The 25,358-nt window shown below is 35.9% G+C and overlaps 3 protein-coding genes across 5 annotated transcripts in view; 2 read left to right on the top strand and 1 right to left on the bottom strand.

Annotated features, from left to right (window-relative positions):
- Nucleotides 1-478: 478 nt before the first annotated feature.
- Nucleotides 479-12,920, bottom strand: LOC106178984 (lanosterol synthase-like). 2 transcript variants are annotated; one of them, XM_087013515.1, is made up of 21 exons: nt 12,750-12,920; nt 11,764-11,985; nt 11,098-11,236; nt 10,696-10,804; nt 10,109-10,230; nt 9,742-9,838; nt 9,447-9,582; nt 6,932-7,040; nt 6,347-6,465; nt 5,872-5,969; nt 5,631-5,658; nt 5,278-5,334; nt 4,866-4,988; nt 4,329-4,478; nt 3,893-3,989; nt 3,587-3,692; nt 3,012-3,077; nt 2,518-2,598; nt 1,693-1,863; nt 1,269-1,347; nt 479-844 (listed from the first exon to the last, which is right to left on the bottom strand). In XM_087013515.1, the coding sequence occupies exons 2-21, from the start codon at nt 11,953-11,955 to the stop codon at nt 719-721; spliced, it is 2,205 nt and encodes a 734-aa protein (XP_086869641.1). In that variant the 5' UTR covers nt 11,956-11,985; nt 12,750-12,920; the 3' UTR covers nt 479-718. The 2 variants fall into 2 exon arrangements, with proteins under 2 accessions (XP_086869641.1, XP_086869642.1); XM_087013516.1 differs by having other exon boundaries at nt 12,865-12,886.
- Nucleotides 12,921-13,148: 228 nt separating this feature from the next.
- LOC106178983 (lanosterol 14-alpha demethylase) lies at nt 13,149-21,501 on the top strand. The gene is made up of 11 exons (XM_013562423.2): nt 13,149-13,416; nt 13,684-13,785; nt 14,202-14,378; nt 14,634-14,760; nt 15,112-15,168; nt 15,494-15,611; nt 15,958-16,077; nt 18,611-18,740; nt 19,396-19,557; nt 20,111-20,223; nt 20,579-21,501. The coding sequence occupies exons 1-11, from the start codon at nt 13,288-13,290 to the stop codon at nt 20,820-20,822; spliced, it is 1,479 nt and encodes a 492-aa protein (XP_013417877.2). The 5' UTR covers nt 13,149-13,287; the 3' UTR covers nt 20,823-21,501.
- A 1,562-nt stretch (nt 21,502-23,063) lies between these two features.
- LOC106178973 (multiple inositol polyphosphate phosphatase 1) overlaps nt 23,064-25,358 on the top strand; it is a 6,069-nt gene continuing 3,774 nt past the window's right edge. Inside the window, exons 1-2 of one of the 2 annotated variants that reach the window (XM_087014153.1) lie at nt 23,064-23,427; nt 25,000-25,125. In XM_087014153.1, the coding sequence (XP_086870279.1) occupies nt 23,229-23,427; nt 25,000-25,125 (325 nt within the window). In that variant the 5' untranslated portion in view covers nt 23,064-23,228. The remainder of the gene's footprint in view (nt 23,428-24,999; nt 25,126-25,358) is intronic. The other variant, XM_087014152.1, reaches the window with a different exon arrangement.

Raw genomic sequence — 25,358 nt, 5'->3', positions numbered from 1 at the left:
GTCATTTTATTAATTTTTTTTTTCAATTTTATCAGCGTTAAGTTCGCCATCTTTTCAGTCGTACCGGGCCTGAGAAATTCAGTAATACTCTGATCATTCGTTTTAAAGGCAATATCAAGGCCATGCGGGTAAAAGAATGGGCATTGTGACAGTGCAATAATTAAAACGTCCAGTGGATTTTATCATCAAAAATAAGGAAAACTGATAAAGTAATATTTTGAAGGTATCCTTTCACCCTAATTATGACCCCAGACGCATACCCCTTGGTGTAACTTTTTTAAATTATACATTTTTCTCTGACATTTTGTGCATTTGCCACATTTTATCAGCTTTCAGGAGATATTTTCGCACCTTTGGTATCGTTCATGGTTACATTACTATAAAAACAAAAAATGTGTGTTTTGAAGCAGTGCCATGCATATCAATTCATTTATTTTGTCTCATAATGACGTCAGATCCAATTTAAAACAACCACGTGTTGAGTTTACCAGACTGTCATTTAACTTTATTCTTTACACTTCAGAGATACTGTACACTTGAAAGTCCAAAATAATACTGCCAAGTGTCTTCACTTGAAATATCTTCCAATAAGTTCAGAGACATGACCATATGGACCATTATATTCTGAGAAGGGCACAGTAAAAAATAAAAAAACAGCAAATAAATAAATTTGAAAAATTTTGAAAAGAACTCATAAAGCCTATTGCATCCAGCATTGTCAATTTGCTAATGAGCTCATCTTATATTTTCTGGCAAATCTCCCAAGAGTCCATATTGGAAACACATTGCGGTAACTGGTGTAGCTGATAGCACAGGACTTGTTGAAGACACCACTGATGTTCTCCTGGAATGATACAAAGTATAATGGTGACATGGTGTATGGCCATATTAAATGCTAGAGAAGAAAAGGCGCTGCAAACTTTTAAAGCCAAAACTATGATGAAATGAAAAAAGAAGTTTCAAATTTTTTCCAATTTTTTCATCAATATCATGATGATGTTAGCATTTGGCAATAAATAAAATAAATAAACAGTATGAACATTGGGAGCTGAAGCATTGACTATGTAACTTCTTTAAAGTGGTTAAAACTACAATAAAAATACAGAGTGACTTGGACAAAAAAGTATTTCCATGATGAAGATTGTATAATCAATATACATAATTTGTGACAATTGGCAAAACCTGCAGGGTTAGACAACAGTTTGCTATAGCCATGTCCTCATTTCTGACCTTTAACCCTTAAATATGACCTAATGTCCCCCACTGACCTGTGGCCAGTCGCCATTGTCCAGCTGTCGCTGCATGATCACTCGTATACCACGTTCTATCAAGGCAACATCTGGGTATCTGAAACAGTTGATAAAATTCAATACATTAGAACTGGTGTCACTTCAGTTCTTAGGATAATTTTAAGTAAATCTAAAAACAATTATATCTATCATGTTATCTTACTTTATTTAATTGCCACTTGAAGATAATTTCACTCTTGTATATAACAAACAGTGTGCCATTCATCATGTAACAGACTTATGCCTATAGTCTGGACTTCAAACAGTAAGTTATCAATTGCACTTGTATTTTCGTTGGAAGGGGAATATTTATTTAAACATAAGTAAACATACACGTCTTGTAAGTGAAATGCATGTGCAGTTTTACTGTGCCTAAAACCAGTAATTTTCATCCTCTGCCTACCTCACTGCCATGAGTCCAAGCAATGCCCAGCACGTGTTGACCACCTGTGATGTGTCTGACTGGACGTACTCTCTGAGCTCACACGACTCAAAGTTCTCCCCCCAGCCCCCATCTGCCATCTGCTTGGAGATGAGGAAATTGCACGCTTTTCTCACTTCAGGTGGAACATTTCTGAAAAAGAATCATGGTTTAAGAATAAATTGTTGTTTTTTCTTTTGGTTTCTGCTGTAGTATTTGATAAAGCAAAAGTAATTTGTGATGCTGTCTAACATAAAAGGCAATTATGTAATTCAGTAAAAATCCAACAGTTGTTCTGGAATTAGCTATCTTTGACCCCATTCCCATAGATTTTAGATCCATCTATCCCTGTGGGGAGTCTCACTAGATTACTGTCAGCTTGGCCGGCTTAAGCGTCTGTCCCGCCTACTAAAAGCTGTAAGGGGGTAATTAACTATGGTGTACGCTCGGCTGACTGCAATTTAGCGTGAACCCCCAGGGAGTTAGGTCGATCTAAATCTAAATCTCTAGATTGATCTAAATATCTGGGAATGCACCCTTAGACTCAGTTAAAGTAAAACTCAGTTAAAGTTAAACTGAAACAATAAAACAAACAAAAGGACATAAGCCCAATCCCAATATTGCACATTCCAAGCAAAATGCACAATATACTACCTCTTTTGCATAGTTTCATTATAGAATTGTGGGGCAACTAAAATTACACATTTTGCTGGAAATCAGTCAATTTCTGATATCATAGCAGGATGCAAAATACTATCAAAGTAAGGCACATGGCTGCTGTAGATTCTATAGGGCACCAGTACTTACTCTGTATCATATGTATATCCCATTGCAGCAAATGCCTCCAGACCAAACCAAGTACCATAGGTGAAACACACTCCCCATGACCTGCAACAAAACAGTTAAAACAACTTAGTCAAAAGTAAATAAATACAAAATAATGTTCCTCACATAACGAAAAGCATCTAAATATATGCAATTATGTACCTGGGCTGGTAAGGCACTATTGAATACAAGCCTCTAAACCATAAATTATGCTTAATTTTACATAAATTGAATGCATAAACGCGTAATACAGTGGTCACTTATTGGAAAAGCATGATGACTTTAGCCTGGTCTAACACTTAGCCGGCCTTAAAAGGCAGATTGTCCATGTTTTTTTTTTTAACTTAATATGCTTTAAGCTCCTCGTGACCAGAAAGCATTATGCATGATACTAAAATGCATGATAACACAAATATACTAACGAATAAATAAATAAATAAATAAAGTGGAGATTTGAACAGACAGACAACACGTACCCTTCCCATGACCCATCATTCCTTTGTTTACTCTTCACATACTGGAGGCCAGATTCTAATGTTTGCCTGGAAACGAAAAGGCAAAACTGTATAAAAATGACATTTCAAAATATTCTGTACAGATATGAGGAAAGAGACCTGGCAGTTCCTTCAATTAAACTATACTATCAGTTATTACATATGGATGACCTGTGTCTGTGTTGCTTCCATTCTTATAGGCAAGACTCAACAGCAGAATATGACAAAATGCAACGTTTACAGCAATCATTGGAATCACTAATTTTGTTATCCTTTTTTTCAATCAGTAATTCCACACTTTTAAAGGTTGCCAATAATTAACCTGTACATGAGCATATACGTTAGAATCTATGCCAAAAAGATAATTTTTGTGATCTTGTAGTGAGTTGTTGTTTGTCATATACACATGTAGTAGGATAAATCGATAGTTTTTCTAACTCAGAATTTCCCAAAGGATTGCATGCTTTTTTTCTCTACACGTTCTTATTACAAATAAAAAAATGCAACAGATGTACAAGAAGCATTGCATATGTCTTATAAGTTTCCACTTCTCTTACCGTATCTCTTCAGTTCTGTAAACTGGATACTGGGAAGTGAAGTGTTCTAACGCCTGCATAGAGGCAGAGGTACATTCCACATAGGTATAGTCTATCATGATGTCACCTGGAAAAAAAGAAAATGTCAGAGCATGTCAACAGTAATAAATAACTTGGCAAAATTTAATGGTAACTGCTGTAAACAGTTTTAAGTAAACTTTGGTTCTTGACAGAGAAAGTATTGTACCTGCACTTTTTTTTGAATGCCTTCAAGGCTAACATTTTACAAAGCATTAAGTGTCTTAAAAGAACTTTTCATCTTCTCACCAAACACTTCAGAGGGATTAAGTAATTCTAGGAGCTTTCCACCCCTTGTGGTTTCATAAGTGGCAAATCCACCATCTGCATTCTTCATGCTAAGTAGCTAAAAATGAAAAATTTAACTGAATTAACAATTGTCATTAATAATTTAAAATATTATATAATACTCATAATATAAATAGTTAGTGGTATTATTTTGGTATTACAGTTGAGGTACTATTTTAAAAATTAATACTAACACTGCATTAATATAGTTCTTTAAATCTGTTCTTGGACTTGATATGGAAGTCAATAGTCAGTCTGTGTGTGTGTGTGTGTGTGTGTGTGTGTGTGTGTGTGTGCGTGCATACATGTGTGCATGCATACCTTAAATGTGTGTTTTGCTGCATGTCCAAGTGTATATTAATTTACACGTGTGTGCATGCAAGAGTGTGCTACCCACCACATCAACAGCCTGGTACAACCTCTCCTCTGAGACTGTCTGCGTGAGGAAATCACACTTCTCCTGCAGCAGCATGACTCCCTTGAGTCCCTCTGCAGTGCAGTCAGTCACTATCCAGCCACAGTCTCTGGTGCTGAATGGGAAGCCCCCCTAAAATTCAAAATACATGTGGCATTTGAAATGAAGACCCAGCAACATGTTGCACTTTGAATTGGAGGGGTATCAATACAGCCTTTTTTAAATAGATTTTGCATTTAGCAATCAGGTGCAGCAGAGCAAATTTTACATGTAATACACACGTGGAAAAAATAATCTCTTGGGTAGGAATTTAACTTAGCTCCTTCTGCTTGGACAGATGTGGTTGAAAAAATTGAGGAAGGGGGGGGGGGGGTAAAGTTAGCCCATGTAAAATTTGCTCCAAGGACTTCTGCCCATGTCAGACTTTAAAAATATAAAAAATGTGATCCAGCAAGTTCTGCTTCATGCTATTTTCTTTGTGTAAATGGATAGCAATCATTTTATTAATAATAACAGTACCTTATTCTGATGTCTATAAATCTTCTGATATTCTGGAGGATTTTTTTCTATCTGTGTATTTTTCAAAAATTTATGAGCATGGTTCAAGCCATTTTGGAAATCTCGGTATTCAAATGCTTCAGCCTGAAAAAAAATATGGCTGAGACAATGAAATAAATTTGGCAAATAGCAATGATGTCTTTATTGCATATTTGTTCATCCACCAGATTGTGAATTCCAAGTTAAATTACAAAAAAGTCTACTTTCAACTGGTCATAAACTGAACCTACAGAATTTAAATGACAATAGTATCAAAAAGTTTAAAGGCTAAAGGATGTATTACATTCTAGTTTTTCACCTCCATAAAAGCTTGCACAATTTACCTCCATAAAAGCTTGCACAATTAACCTCCATAAAAGCTTGCACAATTTACCTCCATAAAAGCTTGCACAGCAAAAGCTGTATCCCACAGCTGAGAGCCATTGGTACCCTGTTGAAAACATTTATAATGTCTTATAACTTAAATTTATCACCTGAAAGATGTCTTCAGCATTTGTTCAGAATCAAAAATTTATAAATTAAGATCACATATATGCATGTCAATATTGGAAAATAAATAAAACCAAAAATGCAATAATGAAACTATAAATATTATAATTCTGACTACTGATGTGTCCAATACTACGATTCATTTACCAACCTCTTCACCAAAACTAAAGTTCTAAAAACTTCCATGCACATTATTTGAATTACAAAAGTAAAAAAAAATAATAAATAAAAACCTACTGTCATCTTCATTCCATCTAGTCCTAACCTAAAAAGTGAACAAAAATATTTATTTATCATGACAAATTATCATTTGCTAAGAACTGAAGTGCTGGCATGCATGAATACCATTTAAAAAAGATTAACAAGAATAATACTTCAGTCAATGTCAAGAACAATTCAGACAAGGCACAATCTAGACATGTGGTGTGTGTGTGTGTGTTTATGAATTGGTGCATATATATATATATACCCAACTTACCATAGATAGTCTTGTACTCTGTCCTGGTGTTGTTTGAATGCAGCAGAGCTAGGGCCGTCCACATACCACCGTATCAACATTTGTATGACCTTGGAGATCTGAAGCAAAAAATAAAAAATAAATAAATAAGTAAATGCTGTCTCAACATTTATATGACTTTGGAGTTTTAAATATTAACTAATGATTCATTTTACCAATTAATCAAAACAATTCACAATATGGTTTTCAAAATATTATTAATTTAATCTCTAATTGGTATTTTTTTAATTCTCTCAAACTCTATCTGTAACATAAGATGTAAGTGTCACCTAACTTGCTATAACTAAACAGATCTTTGTTATTATCTGGATCTGCTAGTAGGGATTAGCTAAATCTTTAAACTAGTATTTAAAGCATTGCCATTATAGAAGCTTTACAAAATTTAAACATACTATAAAGTGTCTGAGTTATATTTTTTATGTATAAACAAACTAACAGGTCCAATGCTGATCCCTTTGGTGAATTCATCGTCTGCGCAAATGTGTGTATAACATTCATGTAAGGAGGCCTGCCTCCATGATGAATTATGGTGTGACTCATAAAAATCTAAGAAATCTGAAAACATACAAGGATAAAATAATTATTGAATCATCTACATGTATCAGCATTTCCATAACTCTTTGTTATCAACCTATGACAGTTATAAATATCTACAAAACCAGCTAGGCAGTCTGTGCTAAACACTTATAAGCCTGCTAATGCAGGAAACTAAGATTTTGAACTGAAATCATAAAGAAGAAACAGCAGTCAATAGTCAAACAAATTCACAAAATTTGAATGACTGGCTCCTATGAAAAAACTGAAGCCATTCGAACAAATTCACAAAAAGTGAATGGCTGGCTTAAATTTTAATGATATTTGGTATGAGCCCAGTGCTACTGTCACAGACTGTCTGAGAATAAGACTAGTCTGTTACATGAATTACTCACAATATTAATTAATAGCATAAAGTAATTTTATCATTATAAGACTGGTTTAAGCCAATTTAAAAGACAGTATAATTGGTTAATATATTACTCACAATATGCCAAGTCTAGGAACCAGCTATGTGGAGTATAGAGGTCAGCACTGGACACATTGTCCCTTTGTGATGACCACTGAATGCTTTCATAGGACTCTGTGTAAAGCTCCTGGGGGCAGAAATTTAAAAAGATTAAGGTGGGAGCTGGGTTTTAAAGACACAAATTAAAAGAGGCACAGGACTTAATATAGCAAAAAATAAATTTTCTAAGAAATGTCAACACGATGTACAATACATAATATGTACCGGGTATGTCCAAAAACATGGACAAACTTATCATCTAGCTGTTACGGTAATGTGCCAAGCATTTCGACGGGCCCAGTCAATCCGACCACAAAAATTATTTGATAAAATTAATTTTTCTGGGCTCAAACAATTAGTCCATACGTCAAAATCATGGGACAGAATTTTTTTCTTGTTCCGATTGTTCGACCACATCGTCGACAAGACTCGGTAAATTTTCAAGCCAGTGAAATAGATGCTGCATGCCTCGGCCCTTTGTCAATTGTTGTCCTTTCAATAGCTCTCGTCAATGAGGAAGAAACAATTAATTGAAGATCTAATCTGGAAGCATGACGTACCTGTCTTTTCCTTTGTCCCCGATGACAATAATAGTGCTTATAGACATACAAATTTTGCTAATTAAGCAGACTTGCCCTCGCTGACTGATTCATCACGCCCGTAACTGGGGAGGGGGGGGGGGTTAAAAAAAGGTCAATTCTGGATGAAACCAAATATCGACAGTGGGTAGAATACGTCGTAAACACCTTCATATAGACCATATATAGCGTTTGCTAGCAATAAAAAGTTTGGGAAGAATATGCAATTTATTTTCAAGTTCGATTGAAATATATATGAAGATGGGGAAACGTTCTTGAAGTCAACACCGCAAGATCTTACATTTACTACAATCGACCGAAAGATCAGCGGGATCGACCGCCCAGACTTCTTGGCGCCAAATACCATGCGCTGTCAAAATCTGACGAACACGTGTCGCTGTTCACCTGCATGGATAACTGATTTGTCAACAATAAAAATGACGTCTTCTTTAACTCTATGGGAGCTTCATAGAGAGTTCCACTGGGTATTTACGTTACCTGTGAGTCACTTTCTATTTCCCCAGATGCATGAAATGTTGATAATATTTAGCGTAATCCACGACGAACTCCATTCCTGTGACCCCCCTCCCCCAAAATGGGACCGTCTTCATTAACATGTGGTTTGCGCTATGCTGGAGCAGGCCAGATAAAACCAGTCTCTCATTTCTGCATGTGCTCAATTCTCACGTCAAATTATAAATGCACCTGTTTTGTGAAAATTATGGCAACAAGTAAATGCTTTTTTTACGTTCGGGTTTTATCAGTGGGGTTTTCAATATGCACCGTGGTTTGTGCACAGCGAGAGTATATAAGTAAGAAAATCGGAAGAGTGCAAGCAAGATACTGTATGTCTATCGGCACAGGTACGCTCCGTATTTTGCCATTTCTCAATATGTTTTTATATGACATGCTTTTTAAATAAAATACTTAATAGTAATTTGAAGTTACACTGATTTCCGTTTGAGTACCAGTTGGTATTCTTTGATACGGGTGATTGAATTTTCTTCGGAAGTACGTACGTCTACGCCTCGACGCTGAGCAAGCCTTGCGGGTTGAAAACAACTGATCTCAGACTGGTAAAAAGTACCAATTAGGTTGATTTCAGTTGTCATATTAAAATTCAAATAGGGCGTACGTAAATCACATAACTAGTTTAAGTCCACTGAAGCTACCGGTTTCAAATATAAGTGACCGGCCTTTGTTTACAACACCTGTCTCCGGGGAAATACTCGTCCCACTTGTGAAGCGCATCATGAAAGTGATCGTAGGTGAGGGAAATATATAATTAAAAATTATAATTGTCGTCTTTTTTAATGTTAAGTAATGTTAGCACATATTGTACACAGCAAAATAAGATTTCAGGAGGATAAAACATGCCTGAAACACATGTTAGGCGAAAATTGCGGCTTATCTTGCGTAACACTTCCGGTAAAATGCAATACTTCCGGAAAGATGGACGTTTTAGCAGATGCCCCTAACAATCCGACGATATCAAAGGTTTCCATTTGCTGTATTTTAATCAATTCGACCAAACTGACATTTCCATGAAATTAATTAATTAATCTTGGTCGAATTGTTTGGCATATTACCGTAACTGTTTTAGGGTTTTAAGTATTTAATTTCTGAGTTGTGCTAATAATGATTTTTGAGGCACGCCCATAATAAATCATAATGGAGATGGAGACTCGGAAGAATTATTGTTGTAATGGTAACATTTCTGAATCACAGCTTCTTCATTCAAATTATTGTTTATCGCAAAAGAAAGTGAGGTTGAAGTCTACAATAGTGGATTTTTCTCTTAAGTATTGGCTGGAATTTTATGTGTGAAAAGTGCCAAACTTATATCTTCATAAACTCGAACAAATTTTCCAGTCCAAAAAGTTTCTGAGCATAGCAAGACCTACTGCATTTATTACCTTCCGTAATTCCCTGATGAGATCATCTTCATCTGCTGAGAGACGCACACCATAGCAGTAGGCCATTGGAAGGTACACCTGGCGACAGTGACACCATAATTTCGAAGGATGTATGGGAATCCAAGTTGGGAATAACCTGAAATAATCACTCTGAATGCAGCCATTGATTGCATAATTTTTAACATAACTTAGTATAAAGTATTATAAATATTGTCTGAAATTATTATTCTTAGTATAATTAAAATAAGCATAACTGTAAAATCAAACAACACAGCAGCTAATCCCACAAACCTACCACATTTCAGGGAACAAGGAGTGCATTCCTTCCCAACTATATAAATTCATGACAGCAAGCCAGAATTTTCCCCAGGATGGAATGGCTGCAGCACCACCTGGAAAACATTTTAAGTTTATTTCATATTTCGAAACACTGAAAGATCTCACAGCACAGTTAAATTACTTCGATGGTTTTATAGTGTGCAACTGGCACTCAACCTAGAAATATGAACAGCATAATGGACCACAAAGTATTCCAAGTTACCAGGGGGCAAGCCAGACAATAAAGCTGATTACAATGACTGCCCTTTAACCAGAATCCCTGCTGAAATAGACCAATCCTGCTGAACTGATAACTTCTATTCTGAACACAACCTAACTGTTACCTAATCTATGCAGCAGGCGTCTTGCCTTAACCAGGTCCCTGTCTTCAGGACCCACTCCCAGCAGTCTCATCACCACATAGTTCAGAGCACAGCCAAACACTGTGGGAGGACCCTCAATGTGACTGGAATATTAACATTTGATATAATTGATTTATGGGTTTATTAAGACTCATATTTCTGTGAAAATAACTTTTCATATGCACAGAGTACACAGGTATATAGATTGTAATATAAAGAGAACCAGAATATTATTTATAAGTAGTCATGCATCATTTTGTCAGTATCATAATACTTTGAGAAAACATACTCATCATTGCATGCAGCCCACCCAATAAATAAATAAATAAATAAATAAATAAATAAATAAATAAATAAATAAATAAATAAATAAAATACAAAATGAATAAATAAATAAATAAATAAAGTTACAGTCCTCAACCACAAATTCACATCATTTTACTAACACTAGTCACACAAACAAAATTACTAGATATAGTCCCCAGTCATAAAATCCAATCTCCTAACAATTTTCATTCAGAAATACAAATCTGCTTACAGTCCCCATTTAAAAATTCCAAAATACTTACAGGCCCCAGCCTCCATCTGGGCACTGGACTGATCTCAGGTAGCGTATCATCTCTAGTTTTTGCTCTGGTGTGAAGGGAGTTCTAGTGATATGGCACACGATGACCAGACCTTGAATTTGTTTGAATTAAATTAAAAATGCTTAACTGATAAAAAATAAAAAAGTGCTTACAAAAAGGTTCTCACCTCATTTTTATTAATTGTAATCATAATCATAAACATTGATACAATTTCAATTTCTAGCAGTTGACTGAAGAAACAAATTCTTGTAACATCTCACAGCTGATGAAATTATTTTCTGACTTATCGCTTTGTGCATTTATCGATAAAATAACAAGTTAAAATCTGAAATTTGATAATCAAAAATACATTCATTTAAACTAAAACATCATCCTCATAACAACCTGGCATTAGGAAGAGAGGGCCGCCATAGTCTCCGGCCCAGTGGCCGTCCTCCGCCTGGAGCTTGGAATAAAACTTGATGCCATTGTATGCAGCCTCCTTTGCTGTGTGGGCTCTGGGCAAATCTGGGGCAACATCACTCTGAAAGAGAGGGTAAAAGTTGGGGAGTTGTTGACTATGGGGAAGCCTACCATTCAGGTTTTCCTTTGAAATATGTCCAAGTGCCTGCTTGTTGTGTGTGAATTTGAGTGGCATCAGAATGATGTTAATCATGCTAATAAGAGGTCTATAAACTATTATAGTGTTACCATCAAGTTTAACATGACATCTGGATGATTGCAAACACCAGTGAAAGTCCAACAAACACACATACACAAAGTTTTCATAAGAAAAGGCATATATGCATCTGATTGAAAGCTTTTGCTAAAATAAATCAACATAACTCGCTAGAAAGATATTGTTTCCAAATGTTTATATATGGTGATGTCTTGATTTAAAATGGATAAAGTTTAAAAGCACTCTACTCTAAAGAGAGAAAAGAAAACATCCATTTTTCTTTTTTGCAAAACAAATATAAATTTTGAATGAATGGGTAAAGTACTTCATCTTAGTTCGGTTACTGTATTAAATTTTAAATTTGTGTTTATAGCAGTGTGTATATGTCTTACAGTGTCTAATCCAAGAGAATGTTTCTCTAGAGCCGTCTGTTTTCTCTCGGGCTCTTCTGCATCTTGTATGTACCTCCATGTTTGACGTCCATCTACGTTAGTCAGTCGCCATCTGGTGAGATCGGTAGCAGGTTTGGTCTTGTAAGGCCCACCTCTGTTTCTACGTAGAGTGTTTTTATACTTGAAAGACATCACATCTGAGCCACCATGCAGTATCTCAGCCTGAAAAGGAATTAACTTCTCCACATGCATAAACAAATTTGATAATAAAATTAATGAATAATTATTGTTCTTAACATCATTATCATTCTACACTTAAATCAAACATGATACTAATCTTAAATGTTAGCAATATGAATTACATGTATAAGCAGTCTTGTATATATGTTTGGTACATGGCAATGTGTAGTGCATTATAAAAATGATGCACAGAATATGAACTATCAATAGTTTTCTATTTTAAAGGACTTACAGCTTCTAAAATAGTTGATCACTACTACTGGGACAGGGAGTACAAGTACTAACATCATTATATTTTGTTATACAGGTACAAGTATTTAAGTCCATATATGCCATGAATTAAAACATTAATAAGTTATAATAATCAACGGAATTCTAATTTGAAGTAATGGTTTAACAATCTAATAGTATGCCTACACATGTCAATGTTTCTAAAGAACATATAACAATTAAATACCCCAGTGCATGGATTTGGTAAAGTGATGGAATTACCTGTACCCCTATATAATCTAGCTTCAGCTAAAAAGACTGGTGGTCAAACAAATGTTGCATAAGCAAATAATTTCCCATTTTTAGGCAACTAGAACCCAGGTTAAAACCGCTGATACCAGCAGCGACGCTACACGCACAAATCAAATGCACTACGATTACATGTTGTGTACAGGGTATCTAAAAATTTGTATCATTGTGCTCTACTGGACAGTAGCTCGGTACACGTCAGATTATGTAAATTGCTTTTCCCATACCTGTGTTTCTGCTGCAGGTACCAGACCTACGTGAGCAAGACCACGAACCCAGCACAGGAATTAGTTTAAAAATGTCTATAAATGTGAACTTTATAACATCACCTGAGATATTGACCTATTTGAAATGTTAGGATTTACCCCCGCTAGACGACAGATTGGACCATGTGAATTCAACCAATCAGAATTTTTCTTGAGCGGCTGGTTACTTTGACCTAATTTTAAGAAAATTCTTCCGCATAAGGGATTCCCCAATAAAAATCGTATGTTGTTTGCCTTAAAACACTTCAAAAGAAATAAGAAGAAAATCGCTTAAGATGTTTTGTCTTTTATTTACATGCCTATATCATTTTTGAAGTGAAATTGTTTTTGATTGAGATCTATTTATGAAAAAGTTGCGGATGAATACTCAGACATGCAATGTGCTCTAGGGCATCAGGTGAATCAGGCGATACGAGGATTCCCCTCAATGTCACTTCTCCCAGTTTTCTGTCACCTGATTTTTTTGCTCAAAAACTGAGACAGAATTAACGAGGCTACCATGAGCACCTTTGTAGACACGACCATGGATCGAATCCAGGATTTTAGCCCTACGACGTTGGTCTTAGTCACAGCAGTGGTGATTTTGGTCGTTGCCTACATGTTCAAGAGTTTGTTGGAAAAGAAACCGGTGAGTGGGAACGGCGTGATACATGTACCCCCCAACCCCCATCCACCCATCCCCTCATCATAGGCACGGTTTGAATATCAGTTAAAATGTCATGACATTTTCTGAATTACTGTGCAATATTGAAATATGCAGTTTATGTACAGTACGGAATGTAGAATTAATACTAGGCATTTCCATCTTAATTAAAATTTATATGTTACGTAATTTATCCAAAAACTTTACAAAGATTTAGAAGTGTATGCTTATTTTCAAAATCATTATTTTCAGGAAAATCTTCCACCTGAAGTACCGTCCAGCATCCCATGGCTTGGTCAAGCTGTCAGTTTTGGCCAGCGCCCTCTCGAGTTCCTAACAGAGGCTTATGAAAAGGTACTCACAAATTTGTATAATACCATACTATTACTACAGCTTCACAAGTTCAAGTAAAATAATATAAACAGTGACTGTGAATAATGGAGAACACTTTTGGCATGCATGTGCAAATACATTACACACATGCACACATACTAGTACACATGCACACACATACGTACAGGTACTGGTATGCATGCATCCGCACTTGCACGGAGCATCCACTCACACACATTACGAACAGATGGTAGTAAGTATACTATGATTAGTAGCTCTTAGATTGTAATTTGATACTTTTGATAAGTGTTTTTGTACATTTTAGCTTTTTTTTCCACAGGGTATATGGAGGTTTTAATTGAATGTGCCATTTGAGAAACTATTATTATTATTATTATTATTATTATATACATACAGTACTCATTTCTTTCTACCAGCATGGCCCTGTCTTCAGCTTCACAATGGTGGGGAAGACATTTACATTTCTGGTAGGATCTGAGGCATCAGCACTGCTGTTTAACAGCAAGAATGAAAACTTGAATGCGGAGGAGGTCTACAGCAAGTTGACAACACCTGTGTTTGGAAGAGGAGTGGCATATGATGTCCCCAATCATGTGAGTTGGAAGTTCAGGGTGATCAGGGCACTTTTAAAACACTTGCTTTTTTAAACATTCTCTGACATTATATTTTCTTTGCTATTTGTGTAAATGTGTGAAAAAATTATGATTGTTTTCTCTTATTTTTAATGTTAGTAAAAAAATTTCATATCATAAAAAAAGGCCTGAAACATCTGTAATGCAGATTGACTAAAATAAGTGTGCAACATTTAATTTGTGAAAAAATGGACAAATTAATGGTGGAATTTCCAGATTTTCCTAGAGCAGAAAAAGATGTTTAAGACTGGTCTGAACATTGCCCGTTTCAAGCAACATGTCCCTATGATAGAAGAAGAGACAGTGGAATATTTCAAAAGATGGGGAGATGCAGGAGAGAGAGGTGAAATATACAATTTATTTTATCTTAATTTTTTATTAGTAAAAGATACTCATGAAATAAATATGTCAGTAAATGATCATGATTGCGTATTATTCACCCTTATCTTATATTTTGGTGGGACCAAAGCATAATGTTGAGTAAGCATTTTTCATGACTTCATACAGGGAGACAGATGGACAGACAACCAGACAGACAAAAAGATAGATAATCGTCAAATCTGCAAAGTTAAAATGTGGGGCTAATTTGATATTTTCACAGTTCCATGTTATAAAGGTTATGTAAAAGGTATAAATTAAAGACGTTATTTCGAAATTAATATAAATCTTTTTCTCTTCTTTTTTCCCCTTTCAGATATATTTGTAGCTCTGTCAGAGCTGATCATCTTAACTGCCAGTCGCTGCTTACATGGTATAATTTTTCTTAAAACAGTTTGATTATATTAATGCAGTCTTTCTATATAGAGAAAATATTTGTTGTCCTGATTATATCAATGCAGTCTTTCTATATAGATAAAATATTTGTTGTCCTATACCGCTAGGTTGACATTTTAATTAAAATAATGATCATTTCTCATACCATATCATTTGACAGAAATGAAATCATTCAGTAATTATAAATTCTGAAATAAAAGTCACTGTGGTTTTGCTTTCAAAATATTTTTTCTAATTTCCAATAAGAAATATCAGAAGATTGCTAAATGAGGAAGTGTAATAAATTTTTGTCTTTTTATCAGGAAAAGAGATCAGATCAGTGCTAAATGAGGAAGTAGCACAGCTGTATTCTGATTTAGATGGTGGGTTCAGCCATGCAGCTTGGCTTTTACCTGGATGGCTGCCACTCCCCAGCTTTAGGTATACCTTTGAATTTAACAAACAAAAATTATAAATTTAAACGATTAAATCTCATTTACTGGGGGATAGGAATAAAAGTAGGGGAGGGCAAATGTTTTAAATTGAATTGTTCTTTCACCAGAAATAAGAAAAAAATCAGTAATCTGTACAATAAGGAAATCAACCATTTATATAAGATATATTAGGATTATGTAATGAAGAGATGAAGAAAAAGAAAGGTTGGAAGCAAAAACTTTTCTCTAATTGATATTCCCTCCAACTGATTCTTTCATAAAATAGTGGTTCTCTCTTCCTTCCTCTGGATCAGATTCTGTGATTTAAAGTAAGTACTTTTTGATATTTATAGAAAAAGGGATGCAGCTCACAAAGCCATTAAGCAGGTGTTCTACAAGGCCATTGCTAAAAGGCGAGAGTCCCAGGAAAAAGAGGATGACATGCTGCAGACTCTACTGGACTCTACTTATAAGTAAGTGACTGACTATTAAACACGTGCTGAATGGTGATCTTTGAAATTATTTGTAGCACAGGTTAGGCATTAAATGACATTTTAAAGTTAGCAAAAACACTTAGACCCCATTCCCATAGATTTTAGATCGATCTATCCTTGTGGGGAGTCTCACTAGATTATATTTTCTGTCAGCTTAGCTGGCTAAAGCGTCTGTTCCGCATACTAAAAGTTGTAAGGGGGTAATTAACTATGGTGTCCACTCGGCTGACTGCATTTTTGCGTGAACCCCCATGGAGTTAGATTGATCTAAATTTAAATCTCTGGATCGATCTTAATCCCTGGGAATGCACCCTTAAATTATAATATCTTGTCTTTGAAAGTGATGTTTGTCTGTGTTGCCAAAGTTGAAACTATGTCCTACATTGCTCTTGTAATTGGGAAGCAGTGTTATCATTTAAGGTTATTTTTCTCTATCCTAAAAGGGTCAAGTTCAAAACAAGATCCCATCATATTTTTATTATGTACAGACACAGATGTGTCTGTACATATTGCCATCACCTGCGTCTGTCGTCGCCGTCGCCGTCGCCGATCATGTCGCCGTCGCCGTGCACTATCAGCGTTAACACCATAAGTGGAAGACAGTTTTACTTTTTGGCTTTATATTTACAGAGCTGATGAATATTCATAAAACACAGGTCAAGTTCGAAAATCAGCATGATCAGGCCATTATTGTATAATTTATGCTGTTTTTTCACTTTTCAGCATATATGCAACACTGTTAACACATTTCAAGGAAAACTGATAGGCCTGTTGTCATGAAACTCACAGGAGTAATCAATCTTACTAAAACGCAGATCAAGTTCGAAAATCGGCATGATCGGGCCACTATTTTAATAGTTATGCTGTTTTTTCACTTTTCAGCATATATGCAACACTGTTAACACATTTCAAGGAAAACTGATAGGCCTGTTGTCATGAAACTCACAGGAGTAATCAATCTTATTAAAACGCAGGTCAAGTTCGAAAATCAGCATAATCGGACCATTGTTTTATAAGTTATGCTGTTTTTTCACATTTCCTTAGATTCAATTCTTAGGCATGTTAACAGTCTCATTATTTAATTAATAAGATACGTAAAAGTGTTTGTTTGACATTTCCTGCATCTTTACAACATTGTTAGTTGATTACGTAAAAATGATGGTAAACTTGTAATCGTGTATTGTGTAATAAGGTGTCAAAAATGGAAATAAACTCATATCATTGCAGTTTGTAAGATTCAATCATTCACTATGTTCAGAAACTCAGAATGGAGGAAATTGGACATTTGACACTGTTCTATTGATATTTTTCACATCTCATCAATTTTCTTAGTTGATCATATAAAAATGGCAGTAAACTGTTAATTTTGTTTTATGTTAAAAAAGTGTTAAAAATGGAAATCAGGGGCGGATTTAGGGCGTCTTCTGGGTCTTCTGGAAGACGGTCAGATTTTCAAGTTTACATTGACGGGTATGTAATTTTTTCTGTCGGAAGACGGTCAAAAATGGAGGATGGATCAACAAAGATAAATTGGAAGACTGTCAGAAAATAACTCTGGATCCGCCCCTGGAAATACACCCATTTCAGAATAGTGCTGTCTTGTTTCACATTTTGGCATTTTCAAGTTGTGACTTTGAAGTTCCATGGGCCTGAAGACCTTTGCTAGTCACATTTTCTGAATATCCATAATACTAATATTTTATTATTAAAATTTGATGGTCATTATGCTGTTAAACGTTATGTAATATTGCATCAAAATTTGGAAAAAAAATATTTTGGGCACTGCTCCCATGATGACCATTTAAGAAAAATCATGTCACTTACTGTTCTCAAACTTACAGGAAAGAAACATGGGACTAAAATACAGCTTCAGTAGGCAATGCAGTCTGTTTGGTAATTCTTTCTGCTAGTTAAACATTTTTTTTTGTGAAAATTTAATTTTTCACATATTGGCATTTTCAAGGTGTGACTTTGAAGTTCCATGGGCTTGAAGACCCATGCTAGTCACATTTTCTGAAAATCCATGATACGTATATTTTATTATTAAAAATTGACGGTCATTATGCTGTTAACCACTATGTAATATTGCATCAGAATAGAAGAAAACACAATTTTGGGTGCTGCTGCCATGATGACCATTATGGGAAAACCATGTTACTGATGATTGCCAAACGTTCAGAAAAGAAATACAGGACTAAAATGCAGCCTGAGTTGGAAAAGCAGTCTAATTGGCTTCTTTTTCTGGAAGTTATACATTTTCAAAGTGTGAACTTGAACTCCCATGGGCCTGAAGCCTTATGCTTGTTACACATTTTACTTACATTGGTATTACCTGTTGAGCATAATTAAAATTTGATGTTGAATTTGCAGTTTAACATAATGTACTTTTGCATCAGAATTGACAGTAGCCTATTTTGTGCATAGTTATTTCCTGCTTTTTGTCTGTACATTTGACAGCTTTGCTGCCTTGTTATTTAATTTATTTATGATTTTTGGATATTTTTCGTTTTAGAACAGGGCGTCACCTCACAGATGATGAAGTAGCTGGTATGTTGTTGGGACTTTTAATGGCTGGCCAGCATACATCTTCTACAACAAGTGCTTGGTTAGCCTTCTTCTTGGCCAAAAATAAAGATATTCAGGTTTGTGAATATTATTATTTTCAAGGTATAACTGAGAGTCAAATACAATTCTTCTTTTCTATTTATAATTATGATAAATTAATGTGTAATATACATTTTTGGGTATAAAAGGTCATTATGTTGGGCATTTTATTTATTAAGTTACCATCACGATCTGTACATGTTGTCAACACAGATGTTGCAGGTACTGTGTACCTTTTATTTTATTTTATTTTTTCTAATATTTTGAAATAATTTTTGTTAACACTAATTTGTATTATGTATGTGGATACATACATATGTAGGAATGAAACATTATCCAAATCTCTTTGGCTCTTGTATTTGTGCCCCCTGGACCCCCCCCCCCCCCCCCCCACACTGTACTGGGGCAAACTTTTGATGCTTGAATTTTAAGTATTTTTTTTAAAGATCCACTCATATTTTTTTAGTGTAAAATCCACAGAAAATTTGTTCTGTGGACTTGACAATTAAAAGACAAAGTTAAAAAGATTAGTTTATATAAAAAAGTAATGGTATTGAAAATAAAGTGAAAAATGTCAAATTATATCGTTCTTTATAAGTTTAAAATGTGTCCAATCTTAAAATTTTCTAAAAACATAAATTTTCTGTTTTTTTTTTTAAATCGTGTGCATGTATTTAATTCTTTTCTCTTTAGGACCAATTATATGAAGAGCAGGTGTCAGTGTGTGGGTCAGACCTGCCCCCATTACAGTATGACCAGTTGAAGGACCTCACCTTCCTGGACAGGTGTCTGAAGGAGACTCTTAGGCTCAGACCTCCTATTATGGTGGTTATGAGAGAGTGCAAAACTCCACAGGTAAAAGTAGAGGATTAAATTAAATTCATAGTTCAAATTCAAACATCGTGCCAGCTGAATCGATCCAACTTTGCAGGGGATTCTAGGTAATTTGCATTCGGTGTAATCTGCTTAAATGTCTTACGTGCTTTCTTGAGTAGCAAGGGGTTCTTGCGCACTTGGCTACATACATCCCCCCCCCCCCCCCCCCCCAGCAGTTGGAGGTGTGTCAGACATGATTGCACTCGGGGAGAATCTCTGGCAGAGTTGGATTGATCCAGTTAGTGCGATGGGTTTATCCAAATGTTCTCTAAGATAAGGTGTTGCAAAATATTTTAGGTATTTTGATCAATGTAATTGAACAGTTGAATTTGTATAATAGTAAACATTTTCTGCTCTTAATGACTATGTTTTGCATAATAGCAATACATTTCTCTTCTTTTAAGTCTTTTTGAAGTTCAGAAATTAAAAACCTGTCCAAATAGTCTTGCACTTTGACTTTCACTTTTGAAATTGCATTTAAAACTATTCTCCATGTTACCAGTAATTTTGTGCCTATGATATTATATTGTAGAAAGTGAAAGGATACACAATACCCCCAGGTCACCAGGTATGTGTGTCACCAACTGTCAACCACAGCCTCAAAGACCAATGGGGACAGGACAATGACCAGTTTAGACCTGACAGGTAGCCAGTAGCCTCTCTCTCTCTCTCTCTCTCTCTCTCTCTCGGACACACACACTGTCAGACGGGTTTTATACGTCATTGGTTTCAGTGCAGTTAATTATCTTAATTTATGCCTGATGTAAAATATTTTAAATTGATTAATTAATACTTTCAGTGTCCTTATGTATTTTATAAAATGTTCGATTTACTATATCTTTAAATATTTTATAAATGTGTCAATTTTATTATATCTTTTTATCATGAAAAAAATGCAATTTGCGCAAGGTGTTTCAATGTTTATACATTCCTTTGCTTTCTAGACCATGAAACCAGCACCACATACACTTTTTTCACCTCTCTTTTCCTTCTGCTACAGGTTTCTCTCCGACGAAACTTCCAACAGTGAAAAGTTTGCCTACATTCCCTTCGGAGCTGGACGCCACCGCTGTATTGGGGAAATGTTCGCCTATGCCCAGATCAAAACGATATGGTCCGTCCTGCTTCGAAAATATGAATTCGACCTGGTGGATGGGTATTTCCCCTCAGTGAATTATACCACCATGATCCACACGCCTTATAAACCTGTTATTAGGTATAAGAAGAGGTCGAGACCACTGTGATGATGTAGAAGAATAACCAAAATTCTTGTCATTAATTTTTTACTAGAGTGGTAAATTATTTTTAAAGTAGATTTCCTTGCGCGACGGTAAATAAATTTTACCGTTGTAATTTTAATTCAGCTAATTCATTGTACTGCGGTGGATATCCCATAAAATACAATTTACACAGACATGGAAAAAATCCCATGGAATGCTGACCAGTATTTACCGTACAGGTCAGAAACCATATGACTGGAAAAGACTTGCTTGATACTTATAGTAACATGTTTGTTTCTCCCACCAGACGCTGACTCTGAGGTGACCTAATTGTGAATAAATCTTACCTGATCATTTAACTGAAATGTGCACAGTTAGTAGTGAATAGCTAGAGAAATATATGTGAACATGTAGTAAAACCTGTGACCTTTGCAAAGGGTAAATGTAAGACGTTCATAATCTCAGGATAACTGAAGGAGAGGGAGCGAAGCAGTTTTTTAATCGACATTGCAAAATCGTCCTGATACTTTACCGTCTGAATAAGTATTTACTATATTGATTATTGTTAATTTAAGTGGTTAAAATGGATTGCTTTAAACTGTTCATACTTGTGTCTGAAATGATGTGTAAATATTGTATGCGTTTCAGCTTTCTACATTGTTATTCAATATACAATTTCTTAAATGTAAAAGAAGATGAATGAACAATAAGAGGCTTTAGAAACGAACACGTAGACCGTATATTTCTTGTTATTGCTAAATCTGTATCGATTGTCCCCTTCACGAACATTATCATTAAACCATTTTTTCCAACCATGCGCTCTCTCTAGTGTAAAACGAATGAGAAAACACAAATCTGAGAAAACACGAACGCTGTGTGCTAATAATGTGAGCGTCTGCATGTTTTGCACAAGTGGCTAATGCAGGCGTTATAATATATGGATTTACCCTTCTTGTTGTGTCGTGTCACCTACAGTAACTCATTGGACATTTTTGGACAGCAGCAGAAGCGGGTTGGCCCATTAGAGAGAGGAAGTATAATACTTTGTGTTCCGCAGATGCTGTCTAGCAGTTGTGAGGTCCAAGTACGTAGCAATAGCAACTTGGATGTATTGACGAACAGGTGCTTCTGCAACTTACGTTCATATTAATATTTTAGAGAAAAAAGTTATAGCTCTATAGTAGCAGTATGACATACAGGTACATGTGGATTTTCTGTTTTGTGAGTAATGCGCCGAGGATCCATGGTACGGTTTTGCTACGGGTGTCTTGTAGCGTGAAGAACAAGGACAAAACGTTATCTTGATCACTTTACTCGGCAAATATAGAACACGTTCTTGTTTTGCCCCCCCCCTCCCCTCCATTAATCCGCCATTGCAGTACATTAAACCAAAAGCTCTTCTTTTCGTAAATTTATTTTGACCGTTTAACAAAATCCAGAGGCCACGGTCCAGGGCAAAATGTTACATGGGCTGGTCAGCACCACTATTTATCCAGAATTATCGTTGAAAATTATAACTATTTTTATAGTATTGTATCAATTCCCAACCTACGTTCACTCCCGTTTTAGCCAACATACATAATTGTAAAACAAAGAAAATTTAATTCAGAAAAGACTTTTTAAGTCTTGGCTATAAATAACGGTACATACTATAAATTGGCCCAGTTTACCCTATTAATGTCATTCTTATCATGTTTAGTAAAATAATAATAATAATGATAATAATAATAACATATATTTTGAGCAACGCTTAAATTTATTACCTTGGTTTGGACATATATTATAGGTACCGTGTACATGGTGTGCGCTAAATTTATTCATTTGTGCCCGAGGTAAAGCCCGCACGCCATATAACTCCGCCTCCTGCGTAGGTCGTTGCCATATATATATATCATACATGTAGATACATGCATACCTGCATGTCTACAGTTTAGTCGAATTCCCAGGTTTGTGCTCTCTTGTTTACCCTCTGATATAAGGGACCTCTAAAATACAGAAATGTAGTATACGTAAGTAAAGTATCGGTGTAAAAAGACTACTAGCGCACCCTGCGGTCAGAGAGAAGGCCTACTTTACGTTAACAGAGGTCACTGCTGATACGTTTACGTGATGAGTTTACAGTGACCTTTGACACACAGGGTGGTCCTCGATAACTACTAACACGAAGGTAAACAATGTGTTGTTGGGTATATAACCTCACTGTGTTGTGCCTTAGAGATGGTTACTGTTGATGAACTTAACGATGATTAACGATATGCGTTATTTTGCGCTTGTCTTCTGATCCAGGACCTAAAACCTGCGTTGGTTCGACCTGTGTGACGTCATACGCGACAGACCACAACGTAACAGCAACAGGCGAGATTACATCTTTGCGGTTTCTCCTTTAAAAAAACATTATACTAGCGAGAAAGAAGCGTCATTTATCACAAAATGGCAGTAACCTCGAGATTCACCTTGGCTTTGGTTGTGGGGTTCCTCTCTTGCTTTCTGAGCTTAAACACTGAGCAGGTGCCGTGTTACACCTCTGAGAAATCCCCATATCGGTTATACGGTTCCAAGACGGCCTTCGAGGAGATACCGGCGAATTGGAATGGAAGTGTAACAAGGAATACCGACTCGGTGGAGCAAGGTGAGCAGTTGTCCTCGAGTAGATGTCCAAGGAAAGGACGGGCGAAGGGTCGATTAATTCCTCGTCCTGTATGTGAGCGCTTGCGCGTTCAGGATTTCGCTCAGGGTTTATGAATCGTGATTCTGGGAAGGGGGTGCTCCATACTATAGGCCTACTGAGTGATGGAATTAATTCCATGTCAAAATTCATGTTGGACAGTAGTAAAAATTGTCATGAATAAGCTAGGAACATTTGTGAATATCTTGTGAACATCAATCTATGGTCTTGGCAGAGGGTGTGATTGCGGTTCAAAGCTAAAGAATTTTTGCTGAGCGACATAAGAAAATATAAAACGGTGGACGAGGACAAGTTTGCTATAATTGGTAGAGCATAGGGTTTTTAAAATGAGTTGCTTTTGTTTCGATTTGCCCGTTATACTGATTTATGGGAACGGGGAAGTAAGCACCTTTGAAGTTGGGGAGGAAGCTGGCTCAAAAACTATAAAAAAAATTAACACAAAATCGGGTTTATGGATCGTGATTCTGTCAACGGTTTTGATATGGCGTATACCTTCGTGATTAAAAGAAAGCTTAGATATAACCAGTAATAAATTTGCTATATAAATGTTTAACGTAAATGATGCGACTTGAAGCACCAGCGTCTAATTTTCGTTTATTTACTTAATGCACTTATCATGTTCAAAGATCGAGTGTCTGTCTCATTGTTACACATATATCACATCTTATCTTTGTTGAATGACTATGTAGCGTGTCTTGTGACATACCGGCGTAACGTGTCAGAGAGCCCCCATGACAGAGAGTCCGCTTCCCATTCATTTGTACAGGTATAGGCCCATGCGCCCTCCTAGAGATTGGCCCACATACTAGTAGGTCCGATTTACCCTAACCATTCCCTGAAAGTACCCTCTACCAGGGTGAGTGATAGATTTTTACAGATATTCACAGATATGTCTCTAGCTAGATAGATGGTCATTTTCAACTGAGTTGAAGCATAGAACGTTACCCTGCAAGCATAGAACGTTTTATAACTTTACCATAACGTGGCCATAACGTTTTTTTTTGGTAAAATTAACGTTATGGTTACGTTATAATAACGTTATGTATTTGCTGGGTTACAAGTAAATGGGTGGCGGACTTTCTGTTACATGGACCCTCACTTTTGTTACACTGGCACATTATTCAGTGGCGAATTTAGAGGGGGTGTCCGGGGGGTCCTGACCCCATCTTCGATTTCTAAAGAAAATCACATCAAAGGTCCCCTCTTAGAACTTTGACTAGCTGAATCATAGTTCTAAACCGTACCAAATGGCACCGCTCGCCTTCTAAAATACAAACATTTTTCAGGGTCATATTCAGCCGGCCCATCCAGGGCCATGTTTTCCTGCTTTTTCAAAATTGATAAATAAATATCAACATCAGATACTCTTATTTGACGGTTATCTCGTTTTTAGGAATCACTAATAAAATTTAAGTGCAAACATGTATATAGTTTTGGGTGACGTTAAGACAGAAATATATGACAATGCTGCATTTTAAAGCCGTAGTATACCGTACGATTTAAACGTATCTCTAGGTTGCAATCCTATCATGATTTGGCATCTAAATCGCCATGGATACCGTTACCCTGGAGACGATGACATAGAGCTGTTCAACACCGTACTACCTGTATTTAGAGATGGAATTGTAAATAATGCTACAGGTGAGGCAAATGAACAGTAAATGTACCCATCTGTAAGAATTTTAGTTTAAGATGACGCTACCATTTTACAGACAAAAATGCGTTCTCCCTAATACATAAGCTCGGTCCATTAAAACATCTCTCAACACCAAGCACACGAGCTCCCCTATCAAGACGATATTGTGGGATGTGAATATTACGTTTTCTTTATCTTGAAAAGTAAAGAATTATCAGTGATGCTAAATACCCCCTAG

This window comes from Lingula anatina, chromosome 5, assembly GCF_051362555.1.
Source record: "Lingula anatina isolate TDL-2025a chromosome 5, LinAna3.0, whole genome shotgun sequence".
NCBI classification, from domain to species: Eukaryota; Metazoa; Brachiopoda; class Lingulata; order Lingulida; family Lingulidae; genus Lingula; species Lingula anatina.
The sequence above is the reverse complement of the archived record's forward strand: the minus strand, read 5'-3'. Positions and strand labels throughout refer to the sequence as shown.